Raw genomic sequence first — 13,058 nt, forward strand, 5'->3', positions numbered from 1 at the left:
AACTGAAAACGCTTGGCAAGCCAAAAACAAGGGAGGGGGTAGAATGGAGTTAACAGACAGACAATACCAAAGACAGACACAACCGACCACAAAAGGGCAGAGGAAAGGGAGGAAAAAAGAAGGGAGAGAGAGAAGAAAAAGTCAAGGCGGCTGTCTATCGGAGAAGCGATCCCAGGGCTCCCAGACCAATAGGAATGAAGGGATGGTGTTATTCAAGGAGGCCGTAAGGAACTCCAACGACCGGATCTCACGGAACCGAGCGAGTAAGTCAGACTCCGAGGGAGGAAGAGGTTTTTTCCAACACCTAGCAATAAGGGTTTTAGCAGCCAACACCATATGCATAAATAGCTTAAAAGGTTTCTTAGCCAGCACAGGATAAGAAAGGTGAAGAAGATAAACCAGCGGGTCTAAAGGAACCAACACTCCCAAAGCCTCACAAACCAGTCTCTGTACCATAGTCCAGTATGGCCGTATGAGAGGACACTACCAGAATATATGCTCCACCATACCCAGCCCCACGCCACAGCTCCAGCACTGAGGAGGGATAGCAGGATTCAATCTATTCAACAACTCCGGAGTGTGATACCAACCCATAAGCAGCTTGTACTGGGTTTCTTTGTAGGCAGTACAAATAGAGGCCTTAGAAGCCCTTTCCCAGATAACCTTCCACTGAGGGAGGGAGATAGCAGTATCAAGAGCGGTCTCCCAGCGCCTCATATAATTATGTGACACCGGAACACCCTCGGGAGGTTGGAGGAGGAGAGAGTAAATGTCAGAGAGGAGGCCCCTCGTCTGAGGCCCACTCCTGCAAAGTCTTTCAAATCCAGTCGGCAAAGATACCGACGTGGAGCACATCACAGTCGACATAAAATGCCTCAATTGCAGGTAATGGAAGCGTTCAGACGAAGGGAGATCCCAGCGAGACATCAACTGCTCAAACGGCAAGAGAGAACGTGTAAGAGGATCCACAACATCAGCCCAACAAAAAAGTCCCCGAGACCCCCATTCCCGTACCATCACAGATGTCAAACCAGAAGGAAAGTCAGGGTGGAAGAGAAAGGATATAAGAGGGGAAGGAAAAGAGGACAAATGAAACTTCAGAGAGCAGTAGCCCCAGACATATTTTGTGAAAGCCATGGGGCCTAGGAAAGGAGATAGAATAGTAGTTGATGCCGGAGGGGACCACAGAAGAGCATTAGGGTGATAAGGCGCTAGCCATAGGCGTTCAATTTGCATCCAGCGGCTGTAAGCATGATAGGAGGACCAAGCCGCAAGATGCCGCAGGTGGGCAGCCCAATAGTATTTAACTACATCCGGGACAGCTAAACCACCCAATTCCCGACTAGCCATCATAACCGACATCGGGAGCCGATGTCTCTTCCCATCCCATATGAAACGGAAAATAGATGATTGAAAGGCGCGTAGGGCAGATAGCGGAACCCGCACCGGCAATGTCTCAAAAAAATAGAGCAATTTCGGGAGGATAGTCATTTTCACCGCCGCAATACGGCTAAAAAAATAAATATACTGCAAGCGCCACTTATCTAGCAGGGCCCGAAGGTCCCGAAAGAGAGGGAGATAGTTAGTGGAATAAAGAGAGGAATAGTGAGAAGTAATATGAACCCCCAAATATCTAATAGCAGAGGAAGACCACCAAAAAGAGTAGTTAGAGCGTAGCTGGTTAGAAAGAGATAAGGGAAGATTTAGCGGAAGGGCCTCTGACTTAGAGAGATTAACTTTATACCCTGAAACCTCCCCATAAGCGTTTAGAGTTTTGTACAGATTAGGAAGGGAAATTAGAGGACGTGTGAGGGTAAGAAGAACATCATCAGCAAACAGGCATATCTTAAAGCCTTATTATGTAAAGAAACACCAGTAATGTCCGGGTCCCTCCTGATCATGGCCGCCAGGGGCTCAATACACAATGCAAAAACCAGAGGGGACAGCGGGCATCCCTGACGGGTTCCATTAGACAGGGGAAAGACAGGAGAAGGCGCATGAGGAAGCTTAAGAGAGGCAGTGGGGAAGGAGTATAGACCCATCAGAGCAGTTAAAAAGTTACCCGTGATCCCAAATTTCTGAAGGGTAGCAAAAAGGAAAGGCCATCCAAGTCTATCAAAGGCCTTCTCAGCATCTAAACTAAGAAGTAGCGCTTTCTCAGACCTTCGATTGACTAAGTCAATGAGATCTATTACCCTCCTGGTGTTGTCCCCTCCCTGACGGCATGGGATAAACCCAACTTGATCCTTGTGTATGAGGGTGGGGAGAAAAGAGCAAAGTCTGGTCGCCAACACCTTGGAAAATAATTTCAAGTCGGAATTGAGAAGGGCAATAGGACGGTAACTAGAGCAATCGTGTGGGTCTTTGCCCGGCTTGGGTATCAGAGTGATAAGAGAGTGCAGAAAGGACTGGGGAATCGGCTCACCCTCCATAAAGGAGTTAAAGAGTGGCACAAGCTTAGGGATCAGGGTGGAGGAGAAGGTTTTATAATAAAGGTATGTGAAGCCGTCTGGGCCGGGGGAACGACCCGCAGGTAGAGACTTAAGCACATCAAGGAGTTCCTCCCCCGCTATAGGTGCATTCAAGACACCCCGATCGGCCTCAGTCAGTGAGGGCAGGCCACAACGGGAGAGATAAGATTCAAGGGCAGCAGCCCGCTCCACCGGACCAGACGGCAATTGTGAGGATAGAGAGTAAAGTTTCGTATAATAGTCCACAAAAAGGCGAGAAATAGTAGCAGGATGATAATGGAGAACCCCAGAAGAATCCTTTAAAGCAGAAGGGGATTGAGCAACTGCTCGGTCCCGCAGGCGCCTGGCTAGCATAGTATGAGCTTTATTGCCCTTCTCATAAAAACGTTGTTTAGCAAATAGCAACTGACGTTCAACCTTATGAAGAGCCAGGTCACCCAGCTGGGCCCGCGCGGCCACCAAGCCCCATAGAGTCGTCAAAGAAGGTGCAGACAGCAAGAGGGCCTCCAGGCGAGAAATCTCCGCGCGGAGTTCCTTGGAGCGAGTCACAGCATCACGTTTAAGTTTAGCGCCAAGGGCAATACAATGCCCTCTGACCACAGCTTTATGTGCCTCCCAGAGGACAGCCTGAGAAGTGACTGAACCCTCATTGGTAGCAAAATAGTCAGAGATGCTTTTCTGAATCGACTCCCGGGAAGGCAGCTATTTGAGGAGAGAATCATTCAATCACCAGTGGCAAGACCGAAGAGAGGAAGGTGTGGAAAGGAAGGACAGGAGGACAGGACAGTGATCCGACCAGGAGATAGGATCAAGGGAAGCACCTGAAAGCATGCGCACCATAGGCAAATTACCAAAAAAGTAATCAATTCGCGTATGTAATTTATTGGGGGTGGGAGTAGAAGGTAAAAGAGTGCTCCGTCGGGTGATTTATACGCTATAAGTCATACAATGAGGACACCCTGATAAGTCGTCGAAAAAGCAACGCTAAGCGCAATTGGGAGGGGGGTGTTGGAGCATTAGTCAGGGAGTGACGATCCAGAGAAGGAGAGAAAATGAGATTGAAATCCCCCCCAAACAACCAAGCAGAGGAAGGGTATGTATGCAATTTAGCAACAACTCTACGTAGAAAGGGGATCTGAGAGGTATTAGGGGCATATACATTACAAAGCAACAGCGTGACACCACCCAGGACACCCTCCACCACCACATAACGCCCCTGAGGATCTAGAAGGGTAGAGGTAACCTGGAGGGGGCAAGTCCTAGAGACCAATATAGCCACCCCAGCAACTTTCCTACTAGATACAGCTGACTATACCTGTGGGTAGAGGTGCTGAAGCAATTGGAAATATCCAGAACAGTCGAAGTGCGTCTCCTGAAGGAAAACTATATCTGCTCGAAGCCCAATGAGCTCCCTCTGCAACAAGCGCCGTTTAGTAGGGGAATTGAGCCCCTTAACATTCAAAGAGACGCACTTAACCATTGTGGAATGAAAGGAGAAATAAATAGCCAATAGGGATTTAGACTTACAAAAGTGTCCAGAGGGATCAGTGTAGAACAGTGAAGAGGCATTAGCGGGCTCAGCATCACAGAATCAATTCTCCAAGAGAAGAAACCTGTAGCAAAGGAAGAAGGAAGGAGAAGGGAAAGGGAAGAACATAAGGGGAGGGACACAGACCACAGACAAACCAGACAACAAGAAACAATAAAAAAACAACAAATAAGGAAAAAAGGAACCATTGACTGAAAAGCCAATGCGGAGGCCACGACCACAACAGTGGGCCCTAGACCTAAGCATGGGCACACCTTTGCCATGACCTCAAGGGGGGGAAATGGGAGACACCACCAATAGAGTGCCACAAAGAAGACCAAGACCCCGCTCCGAGGCCATAGCAAAACAAAGTATAAAGACTAAAACCATCAGTGACCGAAAAATGCAATAACAGAGTAAACAACAGCATATAATAATAAATCTAAGAGCGCCAACAGTAAAGGGAGGGGAAGGATCCCCAGCAGCTAGGGAAGCAAAGGGGTCATAGCAGGCCTAGGAGAGGCAAATCACAAGAAAAAAAAAGAAAAAAAAACCCAGGCCACTCTCGTCAAGTCAGGGGGGAGCTCTGGAAGGACCCCCCCCTGCCCGCGGAGGAGCAGACTTCTTCAGGGAACCAGCACGTCGGGACTGGACAGCCTGCCACACAGAAGGCAAGGGAGGAGGGGGTGACATCAGGTCCCAGTCCATCAGCTGAGGCGTCGGCAGGTTCAACGTGGAGCAGAAGTCCGGAAGGTCCGAGTAGGTACGCAGAACTGCAGAGCGTCCATCCCTACGGGCATGCAACCCAAACGGAAAAGTCCATCTGTAAGGCACCTGATGAGAGCGGAGGACGGCAAGGAGAGGTTGAAGCAAACGTCTCTTCCGGAGGGTCAGCCACGACAGGTCTTGGTAAAGCTGAATAGGGGCCCCATCAAAAACAAAAATCCTCAAGGAGCGCGCTTTGGACATGATAGTTTCATTAAGTTGGAAGTTATGTATACAGCAAATCACATCCCTCGGAGCACCAGAGACAGACTTAGGACGGAGAGCCCTGTGAGCCCTGTCCAACTTGATCTTGTGAGAGGACGGTTCACCAAGTATGAGGTTGAAGATGGTTCCAAGGTAGCTGGTAAATCCTCATCCTGGGCAGCTTCCGGCAACCCCCGGACCCTGATGTTATTTCGCCTTCCACGATTGTCCAAATCTTCGACATGAGCATTAAGATCACATAGAAAGTCCCGTTGGGAGGCAATTGTAGAATGGAGTTGAGCAATATAGCCCCTGGTAGCATCATGGGCATCTTCTAAGTCACCCACTCGGTCGGAGACATGCTGGAGATCCCGACGCATTTCTGCAATCTCAGCCCTGCAAGCTTCCTTAACTTCATCAACCAGTGCACGGAAGTCATCCTTCGTAGGCATCCGGGAAATAAGCTGGCTCAGGTCGGCAAAAGCTGATGAGGGCAAAGGCAAGCCCGAGCAGGGGACATCCATCTCAGAAAGGGTGTCCCAAGAGTTGGAGACTGGCGTTGACACGGGGGGCCCCCCAGAGGGAGAGCAAGGGGCCCCTCGCGGAGACATGTTGGAGATCTCCTGCGACAGCATGGTAGGCAGCTCACTCCTCTGCGGCAAGGGCTGGGAGATAGGAGGCGGTATGTAGCAGGCAGCCAGGGGGTCCAGGGGAGCGGGTGAGGGCCCAATATGACCCACAGGAGTAGGGCCACTACGTGGGGACAATGTGGATGGGTGAAGTCCAGCACCTTTATTAGGAGGCACAGGTGAGGGGGAGGCCAAGCAGTGCGGAACAGCTGAGCACTGGGATGAGGGAGAGGAAACAGCCCAGTCTGTCACTGATGGGGACCCAGAGGGCCAAGCCACTGACCCAGGGGCCGGGGACACTGATTGCAAGGGCAGCAGGGCAGCAGAGACAGGAGCAGCAGAGTGCAGCAGGGGGCCGTGACTCACCACAGGCTGCGTCTGTGAGGAAGCAGCAGCAGGTCCCGGTCCTTGTGTGTGCGCACCAGCGCGACTCGGGGACGGAGTATGCGAGGCCCCGGTCCCAGCAACAGCAGCAGAGGCAGGCAGCAGTCCCGGAGGGCTTCCAGCAGGCACAGACAGCAGCGGAGGGCAGGCCGCGGAGACAGCGGTCCGCAGGGAAGGACAGCTGCCGGACCGGGAGCGGAGTCCTAAAGCCGGCCCAGCAATGGCGGACCGAGATGAGGGTGCAGAGGCCGGAGGCTCCAGTAAGTACCTTCGGATGCCGCCCGGGGCAGGGGAGGGCAGCCGGGTTGATGTGGAGGGGTGATTAGCCCGTCGGGAATTCCTCCCCATGGGAGAGCAGGGTCACTGGGATGGTTCCAGAGCAAATTACAGGCCCACGGAGCAGGAGCCGGATCAACAAGCGGCCATCCCGGTCAGCGTCCAGACCACGCCCCCCGATTTCAATGAGATTCTGATGCACTGTGCACACGGCTGAATTTCCGATTCCGGCGTCCGCAGGAAAAATAGACATTCGTTCTTTCTGCAGACTCTGCACGGAATGCATTGCTTTCTATGAGATGGCGCATTTACATGCAGTCCTACCGCCGGCATGTCATGTCTGCAGAGTGTCCACACAGAGATTTTCCATGCAGACATTCTGAAATGTGAACATAGCCTAACAGAGCAGAAGATGCAATGGTTTCAGCGCAGGAGTTAAAAGGGGTTACCCAGGGACAAATTGATAGATAGATATAGATATAGATATAGATATAGATATAGATATATATATATATATATATATATATATATATATATATATATCTCTCAACTGGCTCCAGAAAGTTAAACAGATATGTAAATTACTTCTATTAAAACAAATCTTAATCCTTTCAGTACTAATCATTTGCTGAAGTTGAGTTGTTCTTTTCTGTCTAAGTGCTTTCTGATGACATGTGTCTCGGGAACTGTCCAGAGTAGAAGCAAATCCCCATAGCATACCTTTTTTATTCTGTGCAAGCAGAGATGTCAGCAGAGAGCACTGTTGCCAGACAGAAAACAACAACTCAACTTCAGCAGCTGATAATAATCGGAAGGATTAAGATTTTTTAATAGAAGTAATTTACAAATCTGTTTAACTTTCTGGAGCCAGTTGATATATATATATATATATATATATATAAAAAAAAAAAAGTTTTGTCCTGGAATACCCCTTTAAGGTAAGGTGAGTGGGATTTTTATTACTTTCTTTTGGAGGGGACTTAAAGGGGTATTCCAGGATCTTTTTTTATTTCACTCTGCTACAGGGGCTGTAAGGTTAGTGTAGTTCATAATATACTGTCTGTACCTGTGTGTGATGGTTTTCTCACAATTCTTCTGTGATTTTCCCCCCAAATGACTGTTGTCTCAGATTTTTCCCAGTTTGCAGTGCGGCAGAGACCTCACTCACTAGTCAGCTGATGACAGGGAGCCTGTCTGCTTCAATGGGTGGAGCGATCACTGGGTGGGAGAAGATATCAATCTGCAACTAATGCAACAGCTGTAGGCACACTGATTGAAAACCACAGGTCTTGGCTGGGCTGATGTGAGGGAGGGAGGAAGGAAAATGGAATTGTGGGATTTGTAGTCAAAAAAAGAAAACTGAAACAGGAAATACCAGTTCACAAAAAGCTAGCCACAGTGTTATGGTAATCTCACAGCATAGCCATTTAGCCCCAAGACAAGTGCAGATCCTGCCTAAGCATGTCCATTACTGCCTGCCAGGTACTTAATATAATCACCTTATGGAGGATAACCCCTTTAATGGGAGCATTTAGCTAATAGGAGGTCCATATCTACCTGAAATGGCATTGGGACATCGCGAGTTGTAGCTATTGTGCAGTACCATATGGATAGCCACATAGATTACAGAAGAGATGCTATTTCTTTGGAGCGGACACTGCAGTATCAAAGCTAATGACAGGTGTATGCACTTCAAAAAGCTCTCTACAGCAGGGGTTCTCAACCGGTGGTACGCGTACCCCAAGAGGTACGCCACGGGTTGGGGTATGCCAATGCGCAGACAAATACTGGCCATGGATTGGCAGGGGTGTGGAAATTTAATAAAAACTACTTGTCCACGGGACTAAAACGGAGCAAAATCTACTTGTCCCTCATGACGATCCACTTGTCTGGACCAATTTTCACTTTTACACTAATTTTTTCCTCCCCGCCCTATAATAGCCATAGCTACCTACTATAATGATACCTTTTAATGTTTCAATAACATTCTCCAAACCCCAAAAAATATATATATTAGTGAAGGTAAATTGAAATAGTAAAAGATAACTTTGCAGATTTGGTGGTTTTCTTTTCTACACCATTTACCTTGTGGTTGAGCCAACAACATGTTGTTTTGATACTTTAGGCCGGCCTGATTACAGCGATACCAGATTTGTATAGTTTCCATTAGTGCTGGGCAGTATACCGGTTCATACTGAATCCCAAAAAATGTTTCCTACACGATATGAATTTTTTCCCATATTGCAATACCGGTTGGGCCCCCCCCCCCCCCCTCCAATGAGTGAATTAACTGCCGCAGCGCGCTGTCCCCACATCAGGGAACTAATCATATGTGTCCGCAAGCGCTGTTCTGCTTTTCTTCCGCCCCCAATGATTTATCAGCTGCGCTGTCCCCACATCATGTCACCCACAAGCGCTCCTCTGCTCATCCTCCTATGAGGTGCGGGCCGCCGGCGCTAGAAATCTGTACTGTACTATATATAACGTTGCCCGGGCTGTAAAAATAAACAAAATAAACTTTAACTCACCTTCCGATGTTCCCCCATTACCGGCCTCACGGTCCCTCCGCTGCGGTCCTGGGGATGGGAACATCACAGTGCCATCAGCCTATCAGCGGCCGCAGAGATGTCCCGCCTCGGTCGCTGATAGGCTGAGCCCACTGTCATGTAAGGAGCCGGCCGGCTTCATACATGACCGTGCACTCAGCCTATCACCGGCCGCAGCGATGTCCCGCCCCCGCCGATGATAGGCTGGCGGATCTGTGACTTTCACATCCCAAGGAAACAGCAAGAGGACCGCAGCGCAGGACAGTGAAGACGGTACCAGAGCCCGGGAAACGTTATTTGTAGTACAGTACAGATTTCTAGCGCTGGCGGCCCGCAACTCAGAGGAGGATGAGCAGAGGAGCCCTTGCGGCGACATGATGTGGGGACAGCGCAGCTGATAATTCATTGGGGGGGGGGGCGAGATACCGTTAAACACTGTGGAACCGCCATCACTTATAAAAATACCGTAGTACACGTTTTTGCACAGCTCTAGTTTCCATCATGTTTTACAAATTTTTTTAAAGTTTTAAAGTTTTTAAAAAAAAATTTAATTGCCTTTTTATTTTCATTTTTTTTTCTGCATACAAAGCTATATGAGGGCTCATTTTTTGCACCATATTCCATTTTTTGTATTGGTACCATTTTGGTATTGATCTGACTTTTTAATCACTTTTAACTTTTTTTCTGGGATATTATAAAAATTTTAATTCTGTGGTTTTGTATTTTTTTTTCCATTTACGTCATTTACCGTACGGGATACTTAATGTTATATTTTAATAGTTCGTACAATTACACACACAGCGATACCAAATGTGTTTATTTTTATTATGTTTACATGTTTTTACTATAGGAAAAAGGGGTGATGAACTTTTAATATGGAAGGGGTTAATTTGTCTCTTTTAAACTTTTATTAAAACTTTTTTTTTTCCTCATTTTATTAGCCCCTTAGGGGACTTTTAAGAGGAATCATTAGATTCCTCATTCAGATCAATAGAGTTCTATTCAACTCCATTGATCTGTGCGCTCTGCGATCGTTTGATAGAGCCAGCCAGGCTCTATCAATGACAGAGCCACGAACCCAAGGTAAGCAGAGGAAAGCCCTCCGGCTACATTTATACTGGATCACCCCTTCCCCCCGCGACTGCATGCCTGGGGGGGAGGGGGCGGGAGGGGGCGATCCCCCCCACTAGCCCACCAAGGAGCATTATTCACATGTCCCTTTAGACACTACTGTCAGCTTTGACAGTGGTGGTCTAAAGGGTTAATAGCCAGCCGCAATCCGTAGACAAGCCGCATGCTGAGAACAGCTGGGGGTGCAGAGTATGGAGCGGGCTGGAGTCCGGAGCCCGCTCCATACACCCCTCTGAGTGCCGCTGGGCTTTCAGGTCCGGCCCTACTTGCCCAAAGCAGGGCTAAGGGCCTGAAAAATTCACCTGCCTGGCGCCCCAACGGGACTCTGGGACGAGCTGTATACCCGGACAGGCCACACAGGACGCGCTGTATACCCGAACAGGCCGGGTAATGATAAAAAAAAAAAAAAAAAAGAAGAAAAAAATAAGTGTATGGGAGGGAGGGGAGGAGAGAAATAATGGCACAAGGGCACTAAAATGGAGGGGGGGAGATAATGGCAAAAGGGGATCAGAGGGAGGGGGGAATAATGGCACAAGGGGATTAATATGGGGAGGGGGATTATCTCCCCCCCCCCCCCATTTTAATCCCCTTGTGCCATTATTCCTCCCTTCCTCTGATCCCCTTGTGTCATTATTCTGGAACCCCATCCAACCCCCGCCCCTTCCTCTGATTCCCTTTTGCCATATCGGATAATAATGGCACAAGGGGATTAACTTGGAGGGGGGAAAAATGGCACAAGGGGATTAAGATGGAGTGGGAATAATGGCATAAAGGGATTCATATGGAGGGTGGAGGGGAGTAATGATTATCCCCCCTCCATCTTTATCCCCTAGTGCCATTATTCCCCCCCTCCCTCTGATCCCCTTTTGCCATATAATAATGGCACAAGGGGATTAAGATGGGGGGGGGGGAATAATGGCACAAAGGGGATCAGAGGGAGAGGTGAATAATGGCACAAGGGGATTAAGATGGAGGGTGAATAATGGCAAAAGGGGATTAAGTACTGCATTAGTATAAAGGCAAGCACATGCCATTATGAAAATAAGTAATTTTATTTAGACCACAGTGCTCTCTGCTACCACCTCTGTCCATTTCAGCAACTTTCCAGTGCAGGAGCAAATCCCCATAGCAAACCTCTCCTGCTCTGGACAGTTCCTGACATGGAGAGAGCACTGTTGTCAGACTGGAAAGAAACACAAAAAGAAAATAACTGCAGCTGATAAGTACTGGAATGATTAAGATTTTCAAATAAAAGTAATATACAAATCTGTTTAACTTTCTGGCTCTAGTTGATTTTTGAAAAAAAAAAAAAAAAAATGGTTCCTCACCGGAGTACCCTTTTAACCACAGTGTGCTCTGGAAGATAACATATTGTAACTGGGTTGTGAAATCTCTGACACATTTATGATCATCACGCTCCATTTCATCAATATGTTACAGCCTAAACTTTGGGGTATCAGTCGGCAGACAATCACTACATAGGGAACTACCTGGGATCATTCACTTAACATACTGCCTATGCTATTTAAGTAGGTACTCTGACACTACCCATGGCATTAGTGGGGTTATTTCATGAGTAACTGGATGTGAGATAAACAGTCTGCTAATTGATGCTACTGACCAGAAGCACAGCAGATGTAGTCGCGCATGCGCGGGCCCTCTACATTGAAGTTAATGGGAGCTATAGCTAGGTCCCTTGATCTTCAGGGCTTGCGAGCAAAACTTACTTCTTGTAAAATGTCATTAACGTATAAAGCATTAGCGCAGTTAATTATGATACACAGACACGTGATAAGACCGGGGGGGAGACGTATGTCCTCACCATACTGCAGGCTCCGGGACGACATCTTAGCGGTGCCAGCAGCGGTTCCTTGCACTTACAGTCCGCTCTAGTGTCACTAGTTGTGTTCCATTCGGGGCGGGAAAGATTCAAAGTGACGTCGCTTCTGACTCAGGATACGAAGGCTAGAGGGAGCGGAGTGTGCTAGTGCTATGTCCCTTTTTGGTCTACGGAAAGATGGCGCCTCGCTTATTTCTATCTGTGTAGTATGAAAGGTTTTATCAGTCCATACCGCCATTGGCTGGAGAGCACACAGTGAGGTCTCCTGTTACCTCAGGGCAGAGCTGTGCAGCTGGACACAAGTGGCGATATATTTATTATAGGTGTAAATGTAAAGGAGTAGGACGTCTAGTGACAGGCACTGAATAATGAATGGCTTGTGTCTAGGTCAGTGTTTCCCAACCAAGGTGCCTCCAGCTGTTGCCCTGCCAGGCAATGGAAGGGCATAGATGAGGAGAGGATGAGTGTTTGCCATTCAGGCGGTATAAAGGATATCCTGACTATATCATACACCAGTGTTTCCTAACAAGGCTGCCCCCAGCTGTTGCAAAACTACAACCCCCAGCATGGCCGGACAGCCTTCGGCTGTCCGGGCATGCTGGGAGTTGTAGTTTTGCAACAGCTGGAGGCACCCAGGTTGGAAAACACTGGTCTAGGTTTATGGTACAGTCCTTTTTATTGAGACATTCTGGCGCAATTTTTTAGTAAATACCCCTCTGTGTATTTGCTATGAAGAAAACAGTGACCATTCTATAAATACATATATTTTTTTTGTTAGCAAGGTTTTTGTTTTTTTTCATTATTTAGTGACAGTCATTCAAAATAATAGCTTCCATAACAGAACATGAGTGATGTTGGTCAGGGGTCTGAATCAGAACTCAAGTCCTGCAGGAACACGTGGGAACTGAGTTCCTACACTTATTCCACAGCAGGAACACTGTTCCCATTAGCAGGAGTACTGCAGGACCAACCCTTATGTGGAAGAGTTCCCACACTTTTTTTTGTTCCAGGACATGACCCCTTGTCTGAATCCATAAGAGGTAAAGCTTGCATGGTGCTGCTATTCAAAGTCTATGGGATTAAGCCGGAACGGAAAAGAATAGGGGTTTCAACAAACAGCATATAAAATCTGCAGCGGATTCCGGACATGCCACAGATATCAGTCACTGTCTGTAATACAGATGGAAATCCTGTAAAACATGCCTGTGCAGTTAAAGGGGATACGTCATGAATATAAACGTATCCCCTGTCCACAGGATAAGGGATAAGTTTTAGATCACAGGG

The 13,058-nt window shown here is 47.9% G+C and overlaps 1 protein-coding gene and 1 long non-coding RNA gene across 3 annotated transcripts in view; one reads left to right on the forward strand and one right to left on the reverse strand.

The window, feature by feature from the left end:
- The window catches only part of HAUS4 (HAUS augmin like complex subunit 4), a 47,907-nt gene extending 35,730 nt beyond the window's left edge, over positions 1–12,177 (reverse strand). Inside the window, exon 1 of one of the 2 annotated variants that reach the window (XM_056526863.1) lies at positions 11,757–12,177. In XM_056526863.1, coding sequence (XP_056382838.1) covers positions 11,757–11,781 — 25 coding nt within the window. In that variant the 5' untranslated portion in view covers positions 11,782–12,177. Of the gene's footprint in view, positions 1–11,555; positions 11,678–11,756 lie in introns of those variants that run through there. The other variant, XM_056526853.1, reaches the window with a different exon arrangement.
- The window catches only part of LOC130276905 (uncharacterized), a 71,612-nt gene that overhangs the window by 45,183 nt on the left and 13,371 nt on the right, over positions 1–13,058 (forward strand). The window lies entirely within an intron of this gene.

The sequence above is a fragment of the Hyla sarda genome, chromosome 1, assembly GCF_029499605.1.
Source record: "Hyla sarda isolate aHylSar1 chromosome 1, aHylSar1.hap1, whole genome shotgun sequence".
NCBI classification, from domain to species: domain Eukaryota; kingdom Metazoa; phylum Chordata; class Amphibia; order Anura; family Hylidae; genus Hyla; species Hyla sarda.